The sequence below is a fragment of the Agelaius phoeniceus genome, chromosome 5, assembly GCF_051311805.1.
Source record: "Agelaius phoeniceus isolate bAgePho1 chromosome 5, bAgePho1.hap1, whole genome shotgun sequence".
NCBI lineage: Eukaryota > Metazoa > Chordata > Aves > Passeriformes > Icteridae > Agelaius > Agelaius phoeniceus.
The window spans coordinates 14,629,821-14,657,631 of NC_135269.1; the positions used below are offsets into that span (position 1 = coordinate 14,629,821).

A 27,811-nucleotide genomic window follows, 5' to 3' on the forward strand; every position below is an offset into this window, starting at 1 on the left:
TCCAGAACCACTTCCCAACACAGGTGACCTCAGGGAAACCATGAACTGTGGTGTTGTGAGGTTCCCTGGATGAGGTGAGAGATGAGGATTTGACTCCATGTTCTCAGAAGGCTGATTTATAATTGTCTTGGTTTGGAAAGACAGGAGTCTGCTAAGGAAGGCAAGAGCCTCCCCTGAAATCCCTGAAATGAAATGGAGAATGTAAACCCTCCCCGAATGTAAATGAATTGCAATGAATTTTAAATTAAGGGGCTCTCAGGCAAAAATATGGGAGCAGGAGATAACAGTTCTTTAATAGGGAAGAAAAACAAATAAAAGGATAAAATAAACAATGCAGTACACTAGAACAACACTGACAGAGTCAGAACCCAACCTGACACCCTGTGGGTCAGGGGGTTGGTAGCAGTCCAATTGGAAATGTGCCTGCAGCCCTCCTGGAGTGTCAGGTGTGGTTCTGTTGGAGCAGGGATCCTGTAGAGAAGGATGTATTCTTCCTCCAAAGAAAGAGGCAGCTGCTGTTCCTCTGGGGAATCCATGGAGAAAGCCATGCTGGTGTCTCAAAACCTCTGGATTATATCTGGGTAGCAATGCTTGGCTCCTCCCCCTGGGCAGAGCATCTCAGAATGGGATGTTCTAGCTCTTATCAGTCATGCAGTGACATTCAATAGCCTGTTATCAACAGATGTCCCCTTCTGAGGGAAGAGTGATTGTGGTTACTCAGAGAGAGAGATAAGGCAAACTGCCCACTTGACAAAAGACAATTGGCCATACAGATGGTAATTGAAAACAATTGCCATCTTCAACAATAATTTTATTATCTATATTAAAAGAAATGATATACTAAAACTATATGAAAGAAAGAGAAGAGATACTTCAGAAGGCTTCACAAGTATGATAATAAGAACTTGTGACTGACTCCTCAGAGTCTGACACAGCTGATGGAGATTGCTCATTAATTAAAAACAATTCACATGGATCCCATCAAAGATGGACCTGTTGGAAAAAGGATCTCCAGACCACATTTCCAGACAATCAGATAATTATTGTTTTCATTCTTTTCTGAGGCTTCTCAGCTTCCCAGGAGAAAAAATCCTGGGGAAGGGATTTTTCAGAAAATAACATGGAGACAATGAACTTGTATTTTCTCATGGTGCTGATATAAAACCATGTGCCTTCAAAACATGAAGTAGAAATAGACTTCTCTCTTCATTAGAAGATTCTAAATGACCGGAAGAGTCAAGAACTTCCTGCTGAAGGTTTGAGAGGGGAGGGAGCTCTGTGTTGTGCCCAGCCCAGAGTGTCACTGTCACAACAGCCGAGGCAGGAGAGAGCAGAGTGGAACAAGAATGGCAGAAGATGTCATTAACTCTGACCTGAACTTGCCTGAACCAACCAGAGCCAGGCTACACACCATCCCTGATGGCCAAGGTAGGTCCAGTGCTGAGCACTGAGCTTTCTTTGCATTCTCCACTCTCTCTCCCATATCTCTTGAGAGAGTTCCTTGCAGCAGCAAAGCCCCAAAGAGCACAAGGGGAACATGAGGGCCAGGGCTGGAAAACTGCAGGTGCAGTGTCCAGAGAGGGTTGTTGATATTTACAAAGGCAAGTTGTTGGAAGATTACTTTTCTCTTGCTAAGGTGCAGGTGTGAGGCAGTGTCTCTGGTGTGAGATTAAGAGTCCTTTTATCCATTTTGGAGAGCATTCCAGAGCTGAACATCCATTGCTGCTGGCCCTGGCCTGTTGTCCCCAGCAGACTGAGATTCCTGCAGCAAACTGCTCAGGATGGAGTGGCTGCTGTTGCTGGTGCTCACAGCAGTCTCCTGCACAGCTGTTCCTGCTCCCTGAGCACAGCAGGCACTGCCTGGGGGCTTCTCCTCCTGCTCTGGCTGTACCAACTGCTTGTTGAATGCACAAGGGTGAAATGGTTCATGGACAGCTTTAGTCTGATTTGGGATCAAAGAGTTTGCAAAATTCTAACCGAGGATTTATCTTTCTTTAGTGAGTTCAAAATTATTGGAAAATGTTTCCAGCTTTTTTGCAATGTCTGCACAAAAGTACATCCTAAAAATTAACAGACTTCATACAGAGTGTCTCTGTATTTCATTTTAGGGTTTTTTTCCTTTTCTTCTCACCCTGCTTTCCCTCTGGCAGAAATTATTTCTTGCCATCCAATGTTTGTCTTTTGCACAAAGTGTGAACCTTCTGAATCTTTTTTCAGGTGGCTGTCATTATTAATATCCCAGGAAATGGGCTTTTAACCTCTTTTGACAGATGCATTCTCAGCTAACTGACAGGAAACCACAATTGATCACCTGAATAAAAGGCTCCCTTTCCTTATAATTTCAATTTTTATACAGTTTCAATAACATTTATTGGTTTTTTTTGTTGTTGGAATAGCCCTACCAAATCTTTCCTAATTTTGTGCAAAAAATTACCAGATAATAATCTCTAGTTTTCAGAAAAGAGCTGGTTTCCTGCCTGCACCCAATTCTCTCAGAGCAGCTCTTTTTAGTTCCTCTTGACTGAGCCCCATTTCTTTCAGGCAGCTCCCTGTGTCACCCACCCACGCTCTCTGTGTCTCCTGCAGTCCAGGACATGGAGGACTCTCCTGCTTTACCCCTCTCCTCAAACCCATGGCAGGTTGGGAGCTGTTCAGTTCCCTGAGCACAGGGGGTCCAGAGCCAGAGGGGAAGCACCAGGACATTGAGCCTGGCTCCAGCCTGCCAACCTGGAATGCTCCAGAGTCCCAGTGGGAGCCTGAAAAGGCATCTTGGAATGCAGGGGAAAGGGGCTTCTGTCCAGCTGCTCCCCACACCTTGATGTTTCTGCCCCTCTGTAGGTCAAAGCCATTGTTCCAGAACACGAGCTGCTGCTCTGGTTGCTGTCCTGGTTGTGATCATCCTCCTGTTTGCCATAGCCCTGTATCTGACACTCACCATGGGTAAGTCCTGCTAGAAATGTAACGCTGGCACGTAAATGGTGTCTGTCTGCCACTGACTGATGTCCAGGCCATGGCATCCAAAGCCAGGAGGAATGGAAGTCTGCTGTGAAGGCAAAGGACAGCAGTTTTCAGCCACCCATGGCTGTGAGAGGAAATCTGTAAAAGAAATGCCAGGTGGTTTGAAAGTTTTAAAATCCAAATGATATCATGACAAAACCCAGTTGAAAACAGACAAGGTTCAAACACTGCAGAATTCATGATAGAAATGTTTTGAAGAAACAAGTCGAGATTAGATAATGCCTATCCTTGATCTGATTGCAATCCTTGAGAATATTTTGAGATGATGATATTGCATCATGGCACCCAGGTGTGACACCAAAACTCTTAAAATAATTAGGAATAAAAGCTCCTTTGAGAGAGACAGTAAAGTTACACATCTTGTGACGGTGGTCACAGGGGTCGTTGGATGAGGGAACAGACAAGGATTTGACTCCATATTTCAGAAGGCCTGATTTATTATTTTATGATATATATTACATTATACTAAAGAATAGAAGGAAAAGTTTCATCTCAGAAGGCTAGCTAAGCTAAGAATAGAAAAGTATAGAATGATAACAAAGGCAGCTGCCTCAGCCTCTCTGTCCGAGTCAGCTCTGCTGTGATTGGCCATGAATTACAAACAACCACATGAGACCAATCCCAGATGCACCTGTTGCATTCCACAGCAGCAGATAAGCATTGTTTACATTTTGTTCCTGAAGCCTCTCAGCTTCTCAGGAGGAAAAAATCTTAAGGAAAGATTTTTATTGAAAAGATGTCTGCGACACACATCTAAAGGAATTTTGGTCATCTCACTGAAATAAAAGCCTTGTGCTCAGGGTCTGCATAGATATCACTGAGCTCATAACAATCTCTAACCTGTCTAGAAAGAGGCATTAAATCCATAGAAAGAAAATATTCTCATCTCCATGAAAAAAATGTTAATAATTATTACAGCCTTTCCTTTGAAAGTTTTCAAGGAATGAGTTTTGAGTGTCAGCTATTTCGCATTTCTCTCTCCATATTTTGATCATTGAGTAAATCTGAAAGGCTTTTACAGCCAATCACACTCAAGTCCCAGAATCTCTCAACAGCTCGGAGCTGCCCATGGTGAAAAAATGCCAAAATCTTTAATGGATTTGGTGTAAACCGTAGGCTTGGATGGGGTAATTGCTTTTTGTTTTTCAATGCCAAGAGTTCAGGGCACATACCTGATAGTGCTACCTGATGTGTACAAAGTGTGCCATACCAGAGCAAGGACAAATTAAAAAGAAATAATAAACTGAGACAAGAGAAGGAGGTGAAATTGGCTGCATTAAATAGAGCACAAAATCTGGAGTGGATGTAGTTTGTCTCTCATTGCTGTGGTTCCATGTGTGCTGTGCCTCACATCCACCTCTGCTCTGGGAAGGGCTGGAGCAGTTCTGGGTCAGTTCTGGAGTTTGGCCCTTGGGAAGGGAACACCTTGGTGTGTGCTGCAGCTTTGAGGGTTGTTTGCCATGAACGAGCAAAGAGGCAGAGTTGGCATTTTGTGTTGGCTGATGGGGGAGCCAAAGAGGTCCAGCAGGGCTCTGACAGTGCCTGGCACAGTGGTCATTCCTTGCAAGTAACAATTGTATTCTTATTTCTGGATGGTCCAACAGCAGGCAGCCAACAGGACTCAACAGCATCGACCTCCAGCAGCCAAAATGTCCCAGCACCATTGTCCCCCAGCAGCCAAGAGGAATCAACAGAGTTACCCCCCAGCCATGGGGAGGCACCAGGTAGGCAATCCTCTGTCTTCCCAAAGGGAGTTGCCAGAAGCCCCTGTTGGATTGATGGTTAGGGAGGACACAAAGGAACTCCATCAGGATTTTGTTCAGAAGGAAAACAAGAAAGTACAACAAAGTACTGACATTAATTCCATAAACCAGCAGAATGCAGTTAAACTGATAGAAAAACTTCTCCCTGTGTGGAGATAGAACCAAGGGGGCTCAGTGCTGGACAGCAGGATGGTTTTGAGTGTTTCAGAAATATGGAACATTCTATGTCTTATTTTGTGCCCACATCATTAAACTTTATGCTTGTCCATGTGCATTCTTCCCTGCTGGCTTGTATTTATCCCATAACTGTGTCACATCTTCACATTTAGCATGATCTGCAGTTTTCAGGCTTCCACATTTTAAGCATTCTCCCCATTTGTGTATGGATGTGAACTGAATGGGACATTCAGAGACCAGCAGTGAAAAGTGAACAACAGGAGATGAGGAAGAAGAGAAAGGGCATTGAAGATACTTTGCTGTCATAGTTCTGCAAGCAATACTCTCACATTTCCCTCAGGGACTCCCTTGGCCTTCCCTCAGGGAATTCCTAATGCCAGAAGCTGGAGAGTCACCATCCCAGAGATATTCCAACCTGCCTGTGCTTGCTCCTGGACATCCTGCTCTGGCCAACACCTGAGCAGGGGAGCTGGACTCGGGGATGTGAAAAGGTCAATTCAAACCTAAACCACTCTGCTGGTGTGTGCTCAGGACAGCAGAGCCGATGTTCCCAGAGATCCTCTAGAACTTTCTTTTTAATTTTCTTATTGTGAAAATTATTCACACCAGATATTATTCACATCTGACCTGTTGCTTCCAAGTGCCCAGGTGGAAAGAGAGCTCTAAGAGTGGGATTAAAAAACAGCATTAGCATTATCTGCCAGCAGTGTCCCTTGGGATTTGTTAGTACATCCATGTTGTATTTGGGCCATACCTTTTACAGTCCTTGTGGCTCCTCACAAGGAAGTGCCTTGAACTGAAAGATCTGCCCAGTTCTGACTCAGTCCATCTTGTCACAAGGGATTGATTCATCTTCTCTACCATGACCTTCTCTGCTGAATGTTTCCTGCAGAGCCAACCATCCTGCCTGGATCCCATTCTCTCGGAGCAGCCCTTTTTAGTTCCTCTTGACTGAGCCCCCTCTCCTTCAGGCAGCTCCCTGTGTCACCCACCCACTCTCTCTGTGTCCTTCTGCAGTCCAGGACGTGGAGGACTCTCCTGCTTTAGCCCTCTCCTCAAACCCATGGCAGGTTGGGAGCTGTTCAGTTCCCTGAGCACAGGGGTCCAGAGCCAGAGGGGAAGCACCAGGACACTGAGCCTGGCTCCAGCCTGCGGATCTGGAAGGCTCCAGAGTCCCAGTGGGAGCCTGAAAAGGCATCTTGGAACGCAGGGGAAAGGTGGATTATTGCAAGTGTTCCCATAATATTTACTTGTTTCTGTCCCTCTCTAGGAAGAAGTTGTTGTTCCACAACACGAGTTGCTGTCCTGGTCACTGAGATAATCGTGCTCCTGCTCATTGTTGTGTCTCAGATACTCCCATGTAAGTGCTATAAATGAAAGAACAGCAATTAATTTGTGTCTCTCTGCCACTGACTGAGGTCCAGGCCATGAAATCCATGGCCAAGAGGAACAGAAGTCTGGTTTGGAGGCAAAGGACAGCAGTTTTTAGCCAAGCATGGCTGGAAGAGGAAATGTGCAAGAGAATCAAGAGGTTTGAAAGTTTAAAATTTAAAAATAAGAACAAGCCAAATTGAAAACTGACAATGTTCAAACGCTGAAGAATTCATTATACAAATGTTTTGAGGAAACAAAACCCAATTATAACCTCTGGCCTTTTAATTGGGATATGTGAAAGTATTTTAAGGAGAAGATAACTTATTATGACTTCAAGATATGACACCAAAAATCTTAAAATAAATAAGAGTAAAACCTCATTTGAAAAAGACAGCAAAGTTCAAAGTTACATCTTAAAGGAACTTATTTTCACCCTACTCAGATAAAAGCCTTTTGCTCAATCTCTATATACATATCCAATTTGTAACAACACATTATATTTTAGAGAAAGAAAACATCATCATCTCCATCTAGGAAAAAAAAAATCAGGGCCATGTGGAACTTCCTTTGCAAGTTTTCAAGGAATCTTTTTTAAATTTCAGATGGTTTTGCTCATTACTTTCCATCCTTTGATAGTTGAGCAAGCTTGAGACACTTCCACAATCAATCACAGATTCTGACTAAATCCTGCAAATTAAGTTTAGAAACTCAATGACACCAAGGGCCTGACACAAAACCTTTTGCCTAAAGCACTTCTGATACCAAATCACACAAAGAATCTTGGGAGGCCAAGAAAATGTTCCCAGTGCAGCTTCATTGGAGAGAATAGCAGCCAGTTCCCTTGGATCTGGGAGACAGGTTTAGAGCATGAATAAGAATATTTGTTATTGATTTAATATTTGTAATCCTGAAATGTTTCACTACTGGAAAGCTCAGTTGAATACTGCCCCTTAATTTCATCAGACAGGATGAAAATGCAAAGTGTTGGCATCAGGGATCCCAGATCCCTTCTAGATCACAGGGCAGTGCTCTTTAAGTACCATCCAGCTCTGATGGATGGTGCCTCTTACTCACATCCAGACAAAATTCTGACTGCCAGAGTCCCCTCACTAACACAGTTTGGCAGCTCTCCAGGAAATTCACTCCTCCCAAGTCACTGTTCCTTGGGATGGAAGCTGCTCTCCTGGGCCTGGCTGAAACCCTGCCTGCCCATGGCAAGTGAGGAATGAATTCCCTGCTTTGTTTGCTTGCATGCATGGTTGCTCTTCTTCTATGAAACCACCTTTATCCCAGCCCAGGAGTTTTGCCCCTTTTACCCTGGCCCATCTCCCTTCTCCTCTCTCCATGGAGGGGGCAGGGAGCCAGTGGCTCCATGGGGATTTTTGCCAGCTGGTGTCCAATGGCAACAGGCCCAGAGCTGCCCCTGGGGCTGCAGGAGATGCCACCCAACGCTGAGCACAGCAGGGTGATCCCCTCTGCCAGGGCTGCTGAGGCTGGGTTTGATGTCCCCAGGACAGGCTTTGCCCTCTGGGCTGCCAGGGCACTGCTGGCTCCCCCTGAATCTGGTGCAGAGCAGCACATCAGCCTGGACATGGGACTGCTCCTGGGAGCTTCCGTCTGCCCTGGGCACCAAAGCCAAACCACTCTGGCATCTGCAACGGGGAATTGCTGCTGAAAGAGAGGATGTATCCTCCCACAGTTACTGCCAGCACCATGTCCACACAGCTGCCACCTCCTGCTCTAGGAAAGCATTCATCCTGCAGGAATGACAAACCTGGAAAGCCAAGGCCTTGTCTTATTTAGGCTGGACTATTCCAGCTGGAAGTTTTGCATATTCTTCTGCACTTCCTGAAACAAGCTGGACAAGTCTTCCTTCCTGAATGATGACTTCAGCTTTTCCCATGTCCTCAAACCCATGGCAGGTTGGGAGCTGTTCAGTTCCCTGAGCACAGGGGGCCAGAGCCAGAGGGGAAGCACCAGGACATTGAGCCTGGCTCCAGCCTGCGGATCTGGAAGGCTCCAGAGTCCCAGTGGGAGCCTGAAAAGGCATCTTGGAATGAAGAGGAAAGGGGCTTCTGTCCAGCTGTTTTCCTGATCTTTATGTTTCTGTCCCTCTGTAGGTCAATGCCATTGTTCCAGAACACAAGTTGCTGTCCTGGTTGTTGTCCTGGTTCCCATTGTAGCGGCCCTAACTCTGTCATGGACACTCCCATGTAAGTCCTGCTAGAAATGTAACACTGGCAATCAATTTGTGTCTGTCTGCCACTGACTGAGGTCCAGGCCGTGACATCCAAAGCCAGAAGGAATGGAAGTCTGGCATGAAGGCCAAGGACAACAGTTTTTAGCCAGCCATGGCTGTAGGAGAAAATCTGGAAAAAAGCCAAGGGGGTTGAAGGTTCAAAGTTGCAAAAGAATAAAAGCTGTGACAAAAGGACAAAAGGGAAAACAACAATGTATAAACACTGAGGAATTCATGATACAAATGTGTTGAAAAAACCAGTGAAGATCAAATAATGCCTATTGATCTTGTGATTGCAATCCTAGAGAATATTTCAAGGTGATGATGTTGTCTTATGAAACAGGGATGTGACACCAAAAATCTTACAATACTTATGAATTTAATCTTATTTCAAAAATGCATCGAAGCTGGAAATGAAAAGAAATTATTTGCAGCTTCTTTCAATGCAAACCTTGTGCTCAGTCTCTGCTCTGATTTCGTAACAATTTTTAAGTTACATAATCTGATAAATGATATCTGGTGGAAAATGTATTCTTATCAACACCCGAAAAAAAAAATAGATCCACTTGATTCTTCCTCTGAATGTTTTCCAAGGAATCATTTTTTAATTTCAGATGTCATTTCTTCTTTCCATCTTTTGGTAGCTGAGAATGCTTGAGAAGTTTCCACAACCAATCACTCTCAAGTCCCAGACTTTGCCACCTGCTCAGAGATGCACATGGGGAAGTCATGGCAAAGCCTTTGATCCTTGGAACTTAAAAAACAGGGCTGGGGGAGGCAATTCATTCTTTTTTTCAGGACAAAGAGTTCAGGATTGATATTTGACAGTGACCTGACATTTGTAAAATGTCAAACAGCAAATGGTGGGGCAAATTAAAAACAAAAACTGAACCAACAGAAAATAAAAAGATGTAATGTAGATTTAACAGAGCTTTAAGTCTAACATTGAAAGAGGAGTCCTTAGACTTAGATCCAGGACTGGCTTTAGTTATTGTTCCTTTGTGAGGCTCAGTACTGGCTCAGAACAGCTACACACCTGAAAAAAAGTACTCCTAAGAAACTTGAGCTCTAGATCAAACTTGAGAAATTAAATCAAGGTAGTTTTTATGGTCAAGAGCACACAGGTTTCACTTGTTCTCCAAATACAAACTGCTGCATTTTGAGTTTATTCTAAGTTATAGTTTTGTATGAATTTTCCATGGGGTCTGGTTATTAACGAATACACTGTTATTAAGATACAACTTGTGTAAACGAACTCAAGTGTTGTCTTTTCCTCAGTGGAACCTGACCTGACCATTTAATGATTTCTGTAGTAGACCCATGAGCAAAGAGGCAAAGTTTGCATTCTGTGTTGGGTGATGGGGGGTCAGAGAGGTCCAGCAGAGCTCTGACAGTGCCTGGAACAGTGGCCAATCCTTGCAAGCAGAAACTGTGTTCTTATTTCCAGATGGTCCAACAGCAGGCAGCCCACAGGACTCCCCAAGAACCATCCCTGAAGAGGCACTAGGTAGGCAATCCTCTGTCATTCCAGAGGGAGTCTCCAGAGGCCTGTGGAATTGACTGTGCAGGGGGCAGGGGAGGGTGTGTGGGACTGGATTTTGTTGAGAAGGGAAACAAAGAAAGAAAGCCTCTCCCATCTCAGGAATACAAAGCTGATCCTGGACAGTCCCAGGATGAGCTTTGGAAGAGCCAGGAAGAACAATCCCTCTGGAAGCTCAGCACTGCAGGGAGCAGGATGGATCATGTGCTTCCACTGCTTTTCCAAGGCCCTCCATTATCAGCCTTTGACCTCAGTGCAATTCCCTGGGGCTGTTTAGGAGCTGCAGAGCAAAGCTGGGAAAGGCTGGATCTGTTTGCTGTGCTGCTCCCTGTCTGGCTCCTGCCTGCTGATTCTGGGCTGCCATCAGCTCCAGAGGCTCTGGGGGATCCCTGGTGCTCTGCTGACAATTCTCAGCAGGAGCACACAGGCATTTCTGGGGCTGGAATGGCCTCTCTGAGCTCTCTTTTGTTGTGGCATCCTTTGGTCAGTGTGAACATGGATTTTACACACCTCTTCTTCCCTTCTGCAGGCTGCCCCATACCATGGAAGAAACATGGGAGAAAATGCTACTTCTTTTCTCCAGAGGGGAAACCAATGGACTGGAATGCCTCCCGTGCAGAATGCAAGGCCATGGGCTCAGACCTGGTGGTCATTGACAGCAGGGAAGAGCTGGTGAGATCCAACTCCTGGGGCAGCGGCTCGGGGGGCTGGAGCTGCCTGGCCAAGGGCTGGGCAGTGACACTTGTGCCAGCTCCTGTCACATGTCCTTGGGCTCTGGGACCTGCTGCCAGCCATGGACAGCCCAGGCCTGGCAGTGGGAGCAAAGGCCTGCACAGGGAGAGGCCTCCTGGGCCTTGGAGTCCTGTCCCTGGAAGCTTCTGTGCCCAGCCAAGCCTGCTCCCATGGCAAGGAGCAAACTCCCTGCCCAGCTGGCTGGGCTTTTCCAGGGATTTAGCACACAGGCCATGGAGCTTGAACAGACACTTCTTTGTAAGAGCCATGGCTGGGACAAAACCTGAAAAGGCTTTGCCACCTCCATCCAAAGGGAAAAGTGTCCCCAGCTATCAAGTCACACCTGTCTGTCTGCAATGTAAAGGTGCCACAGGGTTACTATTACATTTCTTATCTTCATCAGGGGCCTCCAAAAGGGAGATGATCTCCCATAGAAATGGAGAAATTAATCCTCTGGAGCTGTGGGCAGAGGTGCTGTGGCTGGATGCACACTGCACTCTCTGTGCTGGCTGTTTAGCCAGGAGCCTTCTGTGCCTCTGCTGAAGAAAATGTCATTTTCATGTACTCCCATTGTTGGCTTCCTTTCCAGGAGTACCTTCGATCACAATCAAGTCATAACTACTACTTACTTGGTCTCACACGCTCTCCAGAGGAGCAGAAGTGGAAGTGGATCAACAACATGGAACATGACACAAACATGTGAGCTCCTTCCAGCAAGTCCCTGCCATGCAGTGCCTGGGAAGAGGAAAATGCCAAAGGCAGAGCAGAGAGCCCAAGGGTGATCAGGGCCTGTGCTTTGGGGGAAGCTGATTGCTGGAGGTGCAGGTGCTTCAGCACATGGCTGTGCCAAGGAAAGGGAGCCTTGCAGGGCCAGGGAACACAGGGCTGTCCTGTAGGGATGGCAGGAGAGGACACAGCTGGAGTTTGCTGGGGAAGGAAGGATCTGGCTGGATGCAGCTCCCTGGGCAAAGGAAGGGGACAGGAGGCAGGGACAAGAGAGAGAGGGTGATGTCAGTACTATTGGCTGGAGGGGACCAAAGCAGGGGAATGTTTCTGGATGGGAAAGCATTGCCCAAAAACTTTTGTGGAGCTGTGGGGAACAGCAGTGAGGAATGGGCGGGAATTCCAGCAAGGCAATTCCTGGTTCCAGTGACAGTAACACAGCTTAGCAGCTGCCACTCTGCCTTTCACTGCATGTCAGGAATGTAACCAAATTTGGCTTTTTTGCCCTATTCAGGTTCAGGATAGTTGGACACTTCCAAGACTATCTCTGCACAGCCATTGGATATGGTGAAGTACAAGCTGCACCTTGTGGTGGAGACGAAACCACAAAAAATATGTGTGAAAAAGCTGCCACAATTTCAAAGATGCATTAGGAGGAGAGCTAAAACCAAGAGGTGCAGGCTGATCTGTGTTCTGCCCAGCTTCCTGTAGGAACCCTGGATGGGATGTATCTCATTGCTCTTGAATTCCTGCCCAGTCTCTGCTCCCAGGCTCTCCTGCAGCCTCTCTCCAGCCTCGGGGCTGAGCTCAGCCCAACCTTTCCCTGCTGCTGTCTGAGCCTGGATGGGTCCCCTCTGGAAGAGCTGGCCCTGGCACCCAGGAGCACTCTGGCACTGCCTCATGCCAGAGGTGGCACTGCCAGGCAGGCACTGCCAGGGGAGAGGAGTCCAGCCTGGGCACAGGGGTGATCCCAACAGATCCTGCCTCTGCAGGTCACATCCATCCACAGCCCTGTGTTCCCAGCCCTGCCTGGGCACAAGGAGACCCTTCCCCACCTGGCCAACGCCTGGCCTTGCCTGCAGCCACAAGGGAAGGGCAGCTCACATTGCTGGCTGGGAGCCTGTAGGGAAGGGCAACCCCACTCCTTTCCAGGATGGACAGGATAAATTCAGGTGTGGGTGTGGATAAACCTTCCCCTGTCCCAGACTGTTCCAAGAGCACACAGGATCCCAGAGCCTGCGAGGGGAATGGGAATCAGCCCAAGGGAAAGGATCCTACAGCAGCACAGCTCTGGGCCTAAAATCAGCCCCAGTCCTGTGTGGGGAAGGCAGGAATGTCAGATTTAAGATCTGCTTCCGAAGGGCACAGGATGGAGACCAGCAGAGAGCAGCAAGGCCTGAAGAAGAGAGTCCCAACAGAAGCTGAGCTGGACAGAATACAGGACAATGAAACCCACAGTGACCTGTGAAGGAGCTGGTGAGAAGCATGAGAGTGACCCACAGGGAATGGCAACACAGTGCTCTGCCCTCTTTTCCTTGGAGATTGGTCACAGGACAGGGCAGTACCATTGATGTGCTCTGGGTCCCCCCAGAGAGCTCCACTCAGCTACCTGGGCTGACTGCTGGGCCCCTGTACAGTTCCTCTCCTTTCCATTGCATGCAATAAAGCTTTTCTTTTCAAAAGACAAAGCATTGCTTCTGTGTGGGTAGGTGAAGCTTTGGGAACTCCAGACACTTCCAGTCCAGAACCACTTCCCAACACAGGTGACCTCAGGGAAACCATGATCTGTGGTGTTGTGAGGTTCCCTGGATGAGGTGAGAGATGAGAATTTGACTCCATGTTCTCAGAAGGCTGATTTATAATTGTCTTGGTTTGGAAAGACAGGAGTCTACTAAGGAAGGCAAGAGCCTCCCCTGAAATGGAGAATGTAAACCCTCCCCAGCCCTCCAAATGGCTATGAATTTTAAATTAAGGGGCTCTCAGGCAAAAATATGGGAGCAGGAAATAGTTCTTTAATAGGGAAGAAAAACAAATAAAAGGATAAAATAAACAATGCAGTACACTAGAACAACACTGACAGAGTCAGAACCCAACCTGACACCCTGTGGGTCAGGGTGTTGGTAGCAGTCCAATTGGAAATGTGGCTGCAGCCCTCCTGGAGTGTCAGGTGTGGTTCTGTTGGAGCAGGGATCCTGTAGAGAAGGATGTATTCTTCCTCCAAAGAAAGAGACAGCTGCTGTTCCTCTGGGGAATCCATGGAGAAAGCCATGCTGGTGTCTCAAAACCTCTGGATTATATCTGGGTAGCAATGCTTGGCTCCTCCCCCTGGGCAGAGCATCTCAGAATGGGATGTTCTAGCTCTTATCAGTCATGCAGTGACATTCAATAGCCTGTTATCAACAGATGTCCCCTTCTGAGGGAGGAGTGATTGTGGTCACTCACAGAGAGAGATCAGGCAAACTGCCCACTTGACAAAAGACAATTGGCCATACAGATGGTAATTGAAAACAATTGCAATCTTCAACAACAATTTTATTATGCTATATTAAAAGAAATGATATACTAAAACTATGTGAAAGAAAGAGAAGAGATACTTCAGAAGGCTTCACAAGTATGATAATAAGAGCTTGTGACTGACTCCTCAGAGTCTGACACAGCTGATGGTGACTGCTCATTAATTAAAAACAATTCACATGGAACCAATCAAAGATGGAACTGTTGGAAAAAGGATCTCCAGACCACATGTCCAGACAATCAGATAATTATTGTTTTCATTCTTTTCTGAGGCTTCTCAGCTTCCCAGGAGAAAAAATCCTGGGGAAGGGATTTTTCAGAAAATAACATGGAGACAATGAACTTGTATTTTCTCATGGTGCTGACATAAAACCCTGTGCCATCAAAACATGAAGTAGAAATAGACTTCTCTTTTCATAGAAGTTTCTAAATGACCAGAAGGGTCAAGAACTTCCTGCTGAAGGTTTGAGAGGGGAGGGAGCTCTGTGTCGTGCCCAGCCCAGAGTGTCACTGTCACAACAGCTGAGGGAGGAGAGAGCAGAGTGGAACAAGAATGGCAGAAGATGTCATTAACTCTGACCTGAACTTGCCTGAATCAACCAGAGCCAGGCTACACACCATCCCTGATGGCCAAGGTAGGTCCAGTGCTGAGCACTGAGCTTTCTTTGCATTCTCCACTCTCTCTCCCATATCTCTTGAGAGAGTTCCTTGCAGCAGCAAAGCCCCAAAGAGCACAAGGGGAACATGAGGGCCAGGGCTGGAAAACTGCAGGTGCAGTGTCCAGAGAGGGTTGTTGATATTTATAAAGGCAAGTTGTTGGAAGATTACTTTTCTCTTGCTAAGGTGCAGGTGTGAGGCAGTGTCTCTGGTGTGAGATTAAGAGTCCTTTTATCCATTTTGGAGAGCATTCCAGAGCTGAACATCCATTGCTGCTGGCCCTGGCCTGTTGTCCCCCAGCAGACTGAGATTCCTGCAGCAAACTGCTCAGGATGGAGTGGCTGCTGTTGCTGGTGCTCACAGCAGTCTCCTGCACAGCTGTTCCTGCTCCCTGAGCACAGCAGGCACTGCCTGGGGGCTTCTCCTCCTGCTCTGGCTGTACCAACTGCTTGTTGAATGCACAAGGGTGAAATGTTTCATGGACAGCTTTAGTCTGATTTGGGATCAAGGACTGCAAAATTCTAACCAAGGATTTATCTTTCTTTAGTGAGTTTAAAATTATTGGAAAATGTTTTCAGTTCTTTTGCAATGTCTGCACAAAAGTACATCCTAAAAATTAACAGACTTCATATAGAGTGTCTCTGTATTTCATTTTAGGGTTTTTTTCCTTTTCTTCTCACCCTGCTTTCCCTCTGGCAGAAATAATTTCTTGCCATCCAATGTTTATCTTTTGCACAAAGTGTGAACCCTCTGCATCTTTTTTCAGGTGGCTGTCATTATTAATATCCCAGGAAATGGGCTTTTAACCTCTTTTGACAGATGCATTCTCAGCTAACTGACAGGAAACCACAATTGATGTCACCTGAATAAAAGGCTCCCTTTCCTTATAATTTCAATTTGTATACAGTTTCAATAACATTTTAATGGGTTTTTTTGTTGTTGGAATAGCCCTACGAAATCTTTCCTAATTTTGTGCAAAATATTACCAGATAATAATCTCTAGTTTTCAGAAAAGAGCTGGTTTCCTGCCTGCACCCAATTCTCTCAGAGCAGCTCTTGTTAGTTCCTCTTGACTGAGCCCCCTCTCCTTCAGGCAGATCCTCCCTGTGTCACCCACCCACGCTCTCTGTGTCCTTCTGCAGTCCAGGGGTTTGAGGACTCTCCTGCTTTACCCCTCTCCTCAAACCCATGGCAGGTTGGGAGCTGTTCAGTTCCCTGAGCACAGGGGTCCAGAGCCAGTGGGGAAGCACCAGGACATTGAGCCTGGCTCCAGCCTGCCAACCTGGAATGCTCCAGAGTCCCAGTGGGAGCCTGAAAAGGCATCTTGGAATGCAGGGGAAAGGGGCTTCTGTCCAGCTGCTCCCCACACCTTGATGTTTCTGCCCCTCTGTAGGTCAAAGCCATTGTTCCAGAACACGAGCTGCTGCTCTGGTTGCTGTCCTGGTTGTGATCATCCTCCTGTTTGCCATAGCCCTGTATCTGACACTCACCATGGGTAAGTCCTGCTAGAAATGTAACGCTGGCACGTAAATGGTGTCTGTCTGCCACTGACCGATGTCCAGCCATGGCATCCAAAGCCAGGAGGAATGGAAGTCTGCTGTGAAGGCAAAGGACAGCAGTTTTCAGCCACCCATGGCTGTGAGAGGAAATCTGTAAAAGAAATGCCAGGTGGTTTGAAAGTTTTAAAATCCAAATGATATCATGACAAAACCCAGTTAAAAACAGACAAGGTTCAAACACTGCAGAATTCATGATAGAAATGTTTTGAAGAAACAAGTCAAGATTAGATAATGCCTATCCTTGATCTGATTGCAATCCTTGAGAATATTTTGAGATGATGATATTGCATCATGGCACCCAGGTGTGACACCAAAACTCTTAAAATAATTAGGAATAAAAGCTCCTTTGAGAGAGACAGTAAAGTTACACATCTTGTGACGGTGGTCACAGGGGTCGTTGGATGAGGGAACAGACAAGGATTTGACTCCATATTTCAAAAGGCCTGATCTATTATTTTATGATATATATTACATTATACTAAAGAATAGAAGGAAAAGTTTCATCTCAGAAGGCTAGCTAAGCTAAGAATAGAAAAGTATAGAATGATAACAAAGGCAGCTGCCTCAGACTCTCTGTCCGAGTCAGCTCTGCTGTGATTGGCCATGAATTACAAACAACCACATGAGACCAATCCCAGATGCACCTGTTGCATTCCACAGCAGCAGATAAGCATTGTTTACATTTTGTTCCTGAGGCCTCTCAGCTTCTCAGGAGGAAAAAATCTTAAGGAAAGATTTTTAATGAAAAGATGTCTGCGACACACATCTAAAGGAATTTTGGTCATCTTACTGAAATAAAAGCCTTGTGCTCAGGGTCTGCATAGATATCACTGAGCTCATAACAATCTCTAACCTGTCTAGAAAGAGACATTAAATCCTTAGAAAGGAAATATTCTCATCTCCATGAAAAAATGTGAATAATTATTACAGCCTTTCCTTTGAAAGTTTTCAAGGAATGAGTTTTGAGTGTCAGCTATTTCTCATTTCTGTCTCCATATTTTGATCATTGAGTAAGTCTGAAAGGTTTTTACAGCCAATCACACTCAAGTCCCAGAATCTCTCAACAGCTCGGAGCTGCCCATGGTGAAAAAATGCCAAAATCTTTAATGGATTTGGTGTAAACCATAGGCTTGGATGGGGTAATTGCTTTTTGTTTTTCAATGCAAAGAGTTCAGGGCACATACCTGATAGTGCTACCTGATGTGTACAAATTGTGCCATACCAGAGCAAGGACAAATTAAAAAGAAATAATAAACCGAGACAAGAGAAGGAGGTGAAAGTGGCTGCATTTAATAGAGCACAAAATCTGGAGTGGATGTAGTTTGTCTCTCATTGCTGTGGTTCCATGTGTGCTGTGCCTCACATCCACCTCTGCTCTGGGAAGGGCTGGAGCAGTTCTGGGTCAGTTCTGGAGTTTGGCCCTTGGGAAGGGAACACCTTGGTGTGTGCTGCAGCTTTGAGGGTTGTTTGCCATGAACGAGCAAAGAGGCAGAGTTGACATTTTGTGTTGGCTGATGGGGGAGCCAAAGAGGTCCAGCAGGGCTCTGACAGTGCCTGGCACAGTGGTCATTCCTTGCAAGTAACAATTGTATTCTTATTTCTGGATGGTCCAACAGCAGGCAGCCAACAGGACTCAACAGCATCGACCTCCAGCAGCCAAAATGTCCCAGCACCATTGTCCCCCCGCAGCCAAGAGGAATCAACAGAGTTACCCCCCAGCCATGGGGAGGCACCAGGTAGGCAATCCTCTGTCTTCCCAAAGGGAGTTGCCAGAAGCCCCTGTTGGATTGATGGTTAGGGAGGACACAAAGGAACTCCGTCAGGACTTTGTTCAGAAGGAAAACAAGAAAGTACAACAAAGTACTGACATTAATTCCATAAACCAGCAGAATGCAGTTAAACTGATAGAAAAACTTCTCCCTGTGTGGAGATAGAACCAAGGGGGCTCAGTGCTGGACAGCAGGATGGTTTTGAGTGTTTCAGAAATATGGAACATTCTATGTCTTATTTTGTGTCCACATCATTAAACTTTACGCTTGTCCATGTGCATTCTTCCCTGCTGGTTTGTATTTATCCCATAACTGTGTCACATCTTCAGATTTAGCATGATCTGCAGTTTTCAGGCTTCCACATTTTAACCATTCTCCCCATTTGTGTATGGATGTGAACTGAATGGAAAATTCAGAGACCAGCAGTGAAAAGTGAACAACAGGAGATGAGGAAGAAGAGAAAGGGCATTGAAGATACTTTGCTGTCATAGTTTTTCAAGCAATACTCTCACATTTCCCTCAGGGACTCCCTCGGCCTTCCCTCAGGGAATTCCTAATGCCAGAAGCTGGAGAGTCACCATCCCAGAGATATTCCAACCTGCCTGTGCTTGCTCCTGGACATCCTGCTCTGGCCAACACCTGAGCAGGGGAGCTGGACTCGGAGATGTGAAAAGGTCAATTCAAACCTAAACCACTCTGCTGGTGTGTGCTCAGGACAGCAGAGCCGATGTTCCCAGAGATCCTCTAGAACTTTCTTTTTAATTTTCTTATTGTGAAAATTATTCACACCAGATATTATTCACATCAGACCTGTTACCTCCCAGTGCCCAGGTGGAAAGAGAGCTCTAAGAGGGGGATTAAAAAACAGCATTAGCATTATCTGCCAGCAGTGTCCCTTGGGATTTGTTAGTACATCCATGTTGTATTTGGGCCATACCTTTTACAGTCCTTGTGGCTCCTCACAAGGAAGTGCCTTGAACTGAAAGATCTGCCCAGTTCTGACTCAGTCCATCTTGTCACAAGGCATTGATTCATCTTCTCTGCCATGACCTTCTCTGCTGAATGTTTCCTGCAGAGCCAACCATCCTGCCTGGATCCCATTCTCTCGGAGCAGCCCTTTTTAGTTCCTCTTGACTGAGCCCCCTCTCCTTCAGGCCCCCTCTCCTTCCCTGTGTCACCCACCCACCCTCTCTGTGTCCTTCTGCAGTCCAGGACGTGGAGGACTCTCCTGCTTTAGCCCTCTCCTCAAACCCATGGCAGGTTGGGAGCTGTTCAGTTCCCTGAGCACAGGGGTCCAGAGCCAGAGGGGAAGCACCAGGACATTGAGCCTGGCTCCAGCCTGCCAACCTGGAATGCTCCAGAGTCCCAGTGGGAGCCTGAAAAGGCATCTTGGAATGCAGGGGAAAGGTGGATTATTGCAAGTGTTCCCATAATATTTACTTGTTTCTGTCTCTCTCTAGGAAGAAGTTGTTGTTCCACAACACGAGTTGCTGTCCTGGTCACTGAGATAATCGTGCTCCTGCTCATTGTTGTGTCTCAGATACTCCCATGTAAGTGCTATAAATGAAAGAACAGCAATTAATTTGTGTCTCTCTGCCACTGACTGAGGTCCAGGCCATGACATCCAAGGCCAGGAGGAACAGAAGTCTGGTTTGGAGGCAAAGGACAGCAGTTTTTAGCCAAGCATGGCTGGAAGAGGAAATGTGATGCAAGAGAATCAAGAGGTTTGAAAGTTTAAAATTTAAAAAAAAAGAACAAGCCCAATTGAAAACTGACAATGTTCAAACTCTGAAGAATTCATTATACAAATGTTTTGAGGAAACAAAACCCAATTATAACCTCTGGCCTTTTAATGGGGATATGTGAAAATATTTTAAGGAGAAGATAACTTATTATGACTTCAAGATATGACACCAAAAATCTTAAAATAAATAGGAGTAAAACCTCATTTGAAAAAGACAGCAAAGTTCAAAGTTACATCTTAAAGGAACTTATTTTCACCCTACTCAGATAAAAGCCTTTTGCTCAATCTCTATATACATACACAATTTGTAACAACACATTATATTTTAGAGAAAGAAAACATCATCATCTCCATCTAGAAAAAAAAAATCAGGGCCATGTGGAACTTCCTTTGAAAGTTTTCAAGGAATCTTTTTTAAATTTCAGATGGTTTTGCTCATTACTTTCCATCCTTTGATAGTTGAGCAAGCTTGAGACACTTCCACAATCAATCACAGATTCTGACTAAATCATGCAAATTAAGTTTAGAAACTCAATGACACCAAGGGCCTGACATAAAAACTTTTGCCTAAAGCACTTCTGATACCAAATCACACAAAGAATCTTGGGAGGCCAAGAAAATGTTCCCAGTGCAGCTTCATTGGAGAGAATAGCAGCCAGTTCCCTTGGATCTGGGAGAGCAGAGAGGTTTAGAGCATGAATAAGAATATTTGTTATTGATTTAATATTTGTAATCCTGAAATGTTTCACTACTGGAAAGCTCAGTTGAATACTGCCCCTTAATTTCATCAGACAGGATGAAAATGCAAAGTGTTGGCATCAGGGATCCCAGATCCCTTCTAGATCACAGGGCCGTGCTCTTTAAGTACCATCCAGCTCTGATGGATGGTGCCTCTTACTCACATCCAGACAAAATTCTGACTGCCAGAGTCCCCTCACTAACACAGTTTGGCAGTTCTCCAGGAAAATTCACTCCTCCCAAGTCACTGTTCCTTGGGATGGAAGCTGCTCTCCTGGGCCTGGCTGAAACCCTGCCTGCCCATGGCAAGTGAGGAATGAATTCCCTGCTTTGCTTTGCTTGCATGCATGGTTGCTCTTCTTCTATGAAACCACCTTTATCCCAGCCCAGGAGTTTTGCCCCTTTTACCCTGGCCCATCTCCCTTCTCCTCTCTCCATGGAGGGGGCAGGGAGCCAGTGGCTCCATGGGGATTTTTGCCAGCTGGTGTCCAATGGCAACAGGCCCAGAGCTGCCCCTGGGGCTGCAGGAGATGCCACCCAACGCTGAGCACAGCAGGGTGATCCCCTCTGCCAGGGCTGCTGAGGCTGGGTTTGATGTCCCCAGGACAGGCTTTGCCCTCTGGGCTGCCAGGGCACTGCTGGCTCCCCCTGAATCTGGTGCAGAGCAGCACATCAGCCTGGACATGGGACTGCTCCTGGCAGCTTCCATCTGCCCTGGGCACCAACGCCAAACCACTCTGGCATCTGCAACGGGGAATTGCTGCTGAAAGAGAGGATGTATCCTCCCACAGTTACTGCCAGCACCATGTCCACACAGCAGCCACCTCCTGCTCTAGGAAAGCATTCATCCTGCAGGAATGACAAACCTGGAAAGCCAAGGCCTTGTCTTATTTAGGCTGGACTATTCCAGCTGGAAGTTTTGCATATTCTTCTGCACTTCCTGAAACAAGCTGGACAAGTCTTCCTTCCTGAATGATGACTTCAGCTTTCCCATGTCCTCAAACCCATGGCAGGTTGGGATCTGTTCAGTTCCCTGAGCACAGGGGCTCCAGAGCCAGAGGGGAAGCACCAGGACATTGAGCCTGGCTCCAGCCTGCGGATCTGGAAGGCTCCAGAGTCCCAGTGGGAGCCTGAAAAGGCATCTTGGAATGAAGAGGAAAGGGGCTTCTGTCCAGCTGTTTTCCTGATCTTTATGTTTCTGTCCCTCTGTAGGTCAACGCCATTGTTCCAGAACACAAGTTGCTGTCCTGGTTGTTGTCCTGGTTCCCATTGTAGCGGCCCTAACTCTGTCGTGGACACTCCCATGTAAGTCCTGCTAGAAATGTAACACTGGCAATCAATTTGTGTCTGTCTGCCACTGACTGAGGTCCAGGCCGTGACATCCAAAGCCAGAAGGAATGGAAGTCTGGCATGAAGGCCAAGGACAACAGTTTTTAGCCAGCCATGGCTGTAGGAGAAAATCAGGAAAAAAGCCAAGGGGTTTGAAGGTTCAAAGTTCCAAAAGAATAAATGCTGTGACAAAAGGACAAAAGGGAAAACAACAATGTATAAACACTGAGGAATTCATGATACAAATGTGTTGAAAAAAACAGTGAAGATCAAATAATGCCTATTGATCTTGTGATTGCAATCCTTGAGAATATTTCAAGGTGATGATGTTGTCTTATGAAACAGGGATGTGACACCAAAAATCTTACAATACTTATGAATTTCATCTCATTTCAAAAATGCATCGAAGTTGGAAATGAATAGAATTTATTTGCAGCTTCTTTCAATGTAAACCTTGTGCTCAGTATCTGCTCTGAGTTCATAACAATTTTTAAGTTACATAAACTGACAAATGATATCTGGTGGAAAATGTATTCTTATCAACACCAGAAAAAAAAATAGATCCACTTGATTCTTCCTCTGAATGTTTCCAAGGAATCATTTTTAAATTTCAGATGTCATTTCTTCTTTCCATTCTTTGGTGGCTGAGAAAGCCTGGGAAGCTTCCACAACCAATCACTCTCAAGTCCCAGACTTTGCCACCTGCTCAGAGATGCACATGGGGAAGTCATGGCAAAGCCTTTGATCCTTGGAACTTAAAAAACAGGGCTGGAGGAGGCAATTCATTCTTTTTTTCAGGGCAAAGAGTTCAGGATTGATATTTGACAGTGACCTGACATTTGTAAAATGTCAAACAGCAAATGGTGGGGCAAATTAAAAACAAAAGCTGAACCAACAAAAAATAAAAAGATGTAATGTAGATTTAACAGAGCTTTAAGCCCAACTCCTGAAAGAGGAGTCCTTAGACTTAGATCCAGGACTGGCTTTAGTTATAGTTCCTTTGTGAGGCTCAGTACTGGCTCAGAACAGCTACACACCTGAAAAAAATACTCCTAAGAAACTTGAGCTCTAGATCAAACTTGAGAAATTAAATCAAGGTACTTTTTATGTTCAAGAGCACACAGGTTTCACTTGATCTCCAAATACAAACTGCTGCATTTTGAGTTTATTCTAAGTTATAGTTTTGTATGAATTTTCCATAGGGTCTTGTTATTAACAAATACACTGTTATTAAGATACAACTTGTGTAAATGAACTCAAGTGTTGCCTTTTCCTCAGTGGAACCTGACCTGACCATTTAATGATTTCTGTAGTAGACCCATGAGCAAAGAGGCAAAGTTTGCATTCTGTGTTGGGTGATGGGGGGTCAGAGAGGTCCAGCACAGCTCTGACAGTGCCTGGCACAGTGGCCAATCCTTGCAAGCAGAAACTGTGTTCTTATTTCCAGATGGTCCAACAGCAGGCAGCCAACAGGACTCCCCAAGAACCATCCCTGAAGAGGCACTAGGTAGGCAATCCTCTGTCATTCCAGAGGGAGTCTCCAGAGGCCTGTGGAATTGACTGTGCAGGGGGCAGGGGAGGGTGTGGGACTGGATTTTGTTGGGAAGGGAAACAAAGAAAGAAAGCCTCTCCCATCTCGGGAATACACACCTGATCCTGGAGACTCCCAGGATGAGCTTTGGAAGAGACAGGAAGAACAATCCCTCTGGAAGCTCAGCACTGCAGGGAGCAGGATGGATCATGTGCTTCCACTGCTTTTCCAAGGCCCTCCATTACCAGCCTTTGACCTCAGTGCAATTCCCTGCGGCTGTTTAGGAGCTGCAGAGCAAAGCTGGGAAAGGCTGGATCTGTTTGCTGTGCTGCTCCCTGTCTGGCTCCTGCCTGCTGATTCTGGGCTGCCATCAGCTCCAGAGGCTCTGGGGGATCCCTGGTGCTCTGCTGACAATTCTCAGCAGGAGCACACAGGCATTTCTGGGGCTGGAATGGCCTCTCTGACCTCTCTTTTGTTGTGGCATCCTTTGGTCAGTGTGAACATGGATTTTACACACCTCTTCTTCCCTTCTGCAGGCTGCCCCATACCATGGAAGAAACATGGGAGAAAATGCTACTTCTTTTCTTCAGAGGGGAAACCAAAGGACTGGAATGCCTCCCGTGCAGAATGCAATGCCAAGGGCTCAGACCTGGTGGTCATTGACAGCAGGGAAGAGCTGGTGAGATCCAACTCCTGGGGCAGAGGCTCGGGGGGCTGGAGCTGCCTGGCCAAGGGCTGGGCAGTGACACTTGTGCCAGCTCCTGTCACATGTCCTTGGGCTCTGGGACCTGCTGCCAGCCATGGACAGCCCAGGCCTGGCAGTGGGAGCAGAGGCCTGCACAGGGAGAGGCCTCCTGGGCCTTGGAGTCCTGTCCCTGGAAGCTTCTGTGCCCAGGCCTGATCCCATGGCAAGGAGCAAACTCCCTGCCCAGCTGGCTGGGCTTTTCCAGGGATTTAGCACACAGGCCATGGAGCTTGGACAGACACTTCTTTGTAAGAGCCATGGCTGGGACAGAACCTGAAAAGGTTTTGCCACCTCCATCCAAAGGGAAAAGTGTCCCCAGCTATCAAGTCACAACTGTCTGTCTGCAATGTAAGGGCGCCACAGGGCTACTATTACATTTCTTATCTTCATCAGGGGCCTCCAAAAGGGAGATGATCTTCCATAGAAATGGAGAAATTCATCCTCTGGAGCTGTGGGCAGAGGTGCTGTGGCTGGATGCACACTGCACTCTCTGTGCTGGCTGTTTAGCCCTGAGCCTTCTGTGCCCCTGCTGAAGAAAATGTCATTTTCATGTACTCCCATTGTTGGCTTCCTTTCCAGGAGTACCTTCGATCACAATCAAGTCATAACTACTACTTACTTGGTCTCACACGCTCTCCAGAGAAGCGGAAGTGGAAGTGGATCAACAACATGGAACATGACCCAACCATGTGAGCTCCTTCCAGCAAGTCCCTGCCATGCAGTGTCTGGGAAGAGGAAAATGCCAAAGGCAGAGCAAAGAGCCGAGAGCCCAAGGGTGATCAGGGCCTGTGCTTTGGGGGAAGCTGATTGCTGGAGGTGCAGGTGCTTCAGCACATGGCTGTGCCAAGGAAAGGGAGCCTTGCAGGGCCAGGGAACACAGGGCCGTCCTGTAGGGATGGCAGGAGAGGACACAGCTGGAGTTTGCTGGGGAAGGAAGGATCTGGCTGGATGCAGCTCCCTGGGCAAAGGAAGGGGACAGGAGGCAGGGACAAGAGAGAGAGGGTGCTGTCAGCACCATTGGCTGGAGGGGACCAAAGCAGGGGAATGTTTCTGGATGGGAAAGCATTGCCCAGAAACATTTGTGGCGATGTGGGGAAGAGCAGTGAGGAATGGGTGGGAATTCCAGCATAGCAATTCCTGGTCCCAGTGACAGTAACACAGCTTAGCAGGTGCAGCTTTGCCTTTCACTGCATGTCAGGAATGTAACCAAATTTGGCTTTTTTGCCCTATTCAGGTTCAGGATAGTTGGACAGTTCCAAGACTATCTCTGCACAGCCATTGGACATGGTGAAGTACGAGCTGCACCTTGTGGTGGAGACGAAACCACAAAAAATATGTGTGAAAAAGCTGCCACAATTTTAAAAGGGCATCAGGAGGAGAGCTAAAACCAAGAGGTGCAGGCTGATCTGTGTTCTGCCCAGCTTCCTGTAGGAACCCTGGATGGGATGTGTCTCATTGCTCTTGAATTCCTGCCCAGTCTCTGCTCCCAGGCTCTCCTGCAGCCTCTCTCCAGCCTCGGGGCTGAGCTCAGCCCAACCTTTCCCTGCTGCTGTCTGAGCCTGGATGGGTCCCCTCTGGAAGAGCTGGCCCTGGCACCCAGGAGCACTCTGGCATTGCCTCATGCCAGAGGTGGCACTGCCAGGCAGGCACTGCCAGGGGAGAGGAGCCCAGCCTGGGCACAGGGGTGATCCCAACAGATCCTGCCTCTGCAGGTCACATCCATCCACAGCCCTGTGTTCCCAGCCCTGCCTGGGCACAAGGAGACCCTTCTCCACCTGGCCACAGCCTGGCCTTGCCTGCAGCCACAAGGGAAGGGCAGCTCACATTTCTGGCTGGGAGCCTGTAGGGAAGGGCAACCCTGCTCCTTTCCAGGATGGACAGGATAAATTCAGGTGTGGGTGTGGATAAACCTTCCCCTGTCCCAGACTGTTCCAAGAGCACACAGGATCCCAGAGCCTGTGAGGGGAATGGGAATCAGCCCAAGGGAAAGGATCCTACAGCAGCACAGCTCTGGGCATATAATCAGCCCCAGTCCTGTGTGGGGAAGGGCAGGAATGTCAGATTTACCATCTGCTGCTGAAGGGCACAGGATGGAGACCAGCAGAGAGCAGCAAGTCCTGAAGAAGAGAGTCCCAACAGAAGCTGAGCTGGACAGAATACAGGACAATGAAACCCACAGTGACCTGTGAAGGAGCTGGTGAGAAGCATGAGAGTGACCCACAGGGAATGGCAACACAGTGCTCTGCCCTCTTTTCCTTGGACATTGGTCACAGGAGGAAATGATGCCTGAAGGCTTTTCCTGCTCAGAAATGTTCAAGCCAACAGTAGAAACAGGTGGCTCCAGGAAAACAGAGCTGTGATCAGGAAAGAGGGAATATCACCTAAACTCTGCCTGTGTTCTTCAGTGGCTCTTGGGACCCTGGGCCTTGTGTGACTCCAAGAATAATTCTTCTTGCTGAGTCCTTTAGGCAGAATCATTCCTCCTTTATCGGTGCCTTTCATGGCTCTGTCCTTCAGCTGCAGGGTGGAGAAAGCTCTGTGAAATCCATGACACTCATAGCCTGGTTTACCTCTGGGAAAAAAAAAAAAAAAAGTTCCATCAAAAAATCTATACACAGCATGCTGTGGCCATTGGAAGGCAAAATGGAATCCTACAGGAAAAACTATCTCTTTCTAAATTGAAAGCACATTTTGATGTCCCTCACACCAACCATCCTCCTCACTGGCTGCTTGCATCAAGATGCTTTGGAAATGTATTTGCAGTTCTTTCCCTGAATTTCCATCTCCAAAGAACAGAGTAAGAACCTGGAGCTGTAGCAGAACAATCCCAGTGTCAGACCTCCAAGATCTGTACTGTTATTCCAGAAGGAAGCTGCGCTGGAGGGGCTCTTTGCTTGCGCTCATTTTACTGGAGAGGGTGGGAGACCATTCTATGTTGTGTTATAGATTTTTGCCTTCTATTTTCATCTTCCAGCTCCTGTGATCTCTTGGATCAAGTGGGCTCTCCTGAAGGCTGGGCCAGGGAAAAGCCTCTTCCCTGGGAGCCACTGGCCCTCAGTTGGAGCCTTCAGCAGGCAGCAGAGGCAGCAGCTGTGCACCAGAGGGGTGGGAAGAGGAAGCCACCCTGGGTCCACTGTGGAACTGCACAAGCCCCATCAAACCCAGAAAGCCACAGGAAGTCTCAGGACTCAGGAGCAACTGCACAAATCCCATCAAACCCAGAAAGCCACAGGAAGTCTCAGGACTCAGGAGCAAATACAGCTTGCAAGGAAATCCCTACCAAGGGCAGAAGTTTAAATGAAAGTGCTTTGTTTCCTCTGCCTGTGTGTTGTTCACAATTCGCTGATCTTGTGAGCTAAGTTTTACAATAAACTTCCACTTTACAGCTTATGATTCTTGGATTACCTCTGGCATCCCTACTGCAAGGGAAGGGTGAAACATTTCCTCCTTACTCTGGTGTGGTCAGAGTCTAATCCTGATGCCAAGGCCAAGCAATCCCTAAGCAATCCCAGTGTGACCTCTCGCTCCTTCCATGCTCAGTGCCTCAGGGAATGCCTGGCTGGTTCAATTCTTGCTGCAGCTGGGCAATGGGTGACACTCCCTGGGACAGGCCAGGCTGGCAGCACCAGCCACAGAGGGGCACATCCTGGACCCAGGAC

The 27,811-nt window shown here is 47.0% G+C and overlaps 2 protein-coding genes across 3 annotated transcripts; both read left to right on the forward strand.

Moving 5' to 3' along the window:
- Positions 1–70: 70 nt before the first annotated feature.
- On the forward strand, positions 71–13,254 carry LOC129119940 (killer cell lectin-like receptor subfamily B member 1B allele B). Its single transcript, XM_054632184.2, has 9 exons — positions 71–1,428; positions 2,839–2,940; positions 4,623–4,742; positions 6,229–6,318; positions 8,453–8,545; positions 10,019–10,078; positions 10,641–10,783; positions 11,433–11,542; positions 12,081–13,254. Exons 1-9 carry the CDS (start codon positions 1,347–1,349, stop codon positions 12,217–12,219), a joined length of 939 nt encoding a protein of 312 aa, XP_054488159.2. The 5' UTR covers positions 71–1,346; the 3' UTR covers positions 12,220–13,254.
- LOC129119939 (killer cell lectin-like receptor subfamily B member 1B allele B) lies at positions 12,926–27,542 on the forward strand. 2 transcript variants are annotated; one of them, XM_077178350.1, is made up of 10 exons: positions 12,926–13,042; positions 14,501–14,715; positions 16,131–16,232; positions 17,913–18,032; positions 19,526–19,615; positions 21,760–21,852; positions 23,324–23,383; positions 23,944–24,086; positions 24,732–24,841; positions 25,387–27,542. In XM_077178350.1, exons 2-10 carry the CDS (start codon positions 14,634–14,636, stop codon positions 25,535–25,537), a joined length of 951 nt encoding a protein of 316 aa, XP_077034465.1. In that variant the 5' UTR covers positions 12,926–13,042; positions 14,501–14,633; the 3' UTR covers positions 25,538–27,542. The 2 variants fall into 2 exon arrangements, with proteins under 2 accessions (XP_077034465.1, XP_077034466.1); XM_077178351.1 differs by having other exon boundaries at positions 17,916–18,032.
- The last annotated feature ends 269 nt before the right edge of the window (positions 27,543–27,811 follow it).

Excerpts from the sequence above, each read along its gene's own strand:
- LOC129119940 (XM_054632184.2), top strand. The coding sequence starts at position 1,347 with ATGGCAGAAGATGTCATTAACTCTGACCTGAACTTGCCTGAACCAACC. Across the intron at positions 2,941-4,622 it reads GTATCTGACACTCACCATGG|CAGGCAGCCAACAGGACTCA; the intron begins GTAAGTCCTGCT and ends ATGGTCCAACAG. Across the intron at positions 10,784-11,432 it reads TTGACAGCAGGGAAGAGCTG|GAGTACCTTCGATCACAATC; the intron begins GTGAGATCCAAC and ends CTTCCTTTCCAG.
- LOC129119939 (XM_077178350.1), top strand. The coding sequence starts at position 14,634 with ATGGCAGAAGATGTCATTAACTCTGACCTGAACTTGCCTGAATCAACC. Across the intron at positions 19,616-21,759 it reads TGTGTCTCAGATACTCCCAT|GTCAACGCCATTGTTCCAGA; the intron begins GTAAGTGCTATA and ends GTCCCTCTGTAG. Across the intron at positions 23,384-23,943 it reads CATCCCTGAAGAGGCACTAG|GCTGCCCCATACCATGGAAG; the intron begins GTAGGCAATCCT and ends TCCCTTCTGCAG.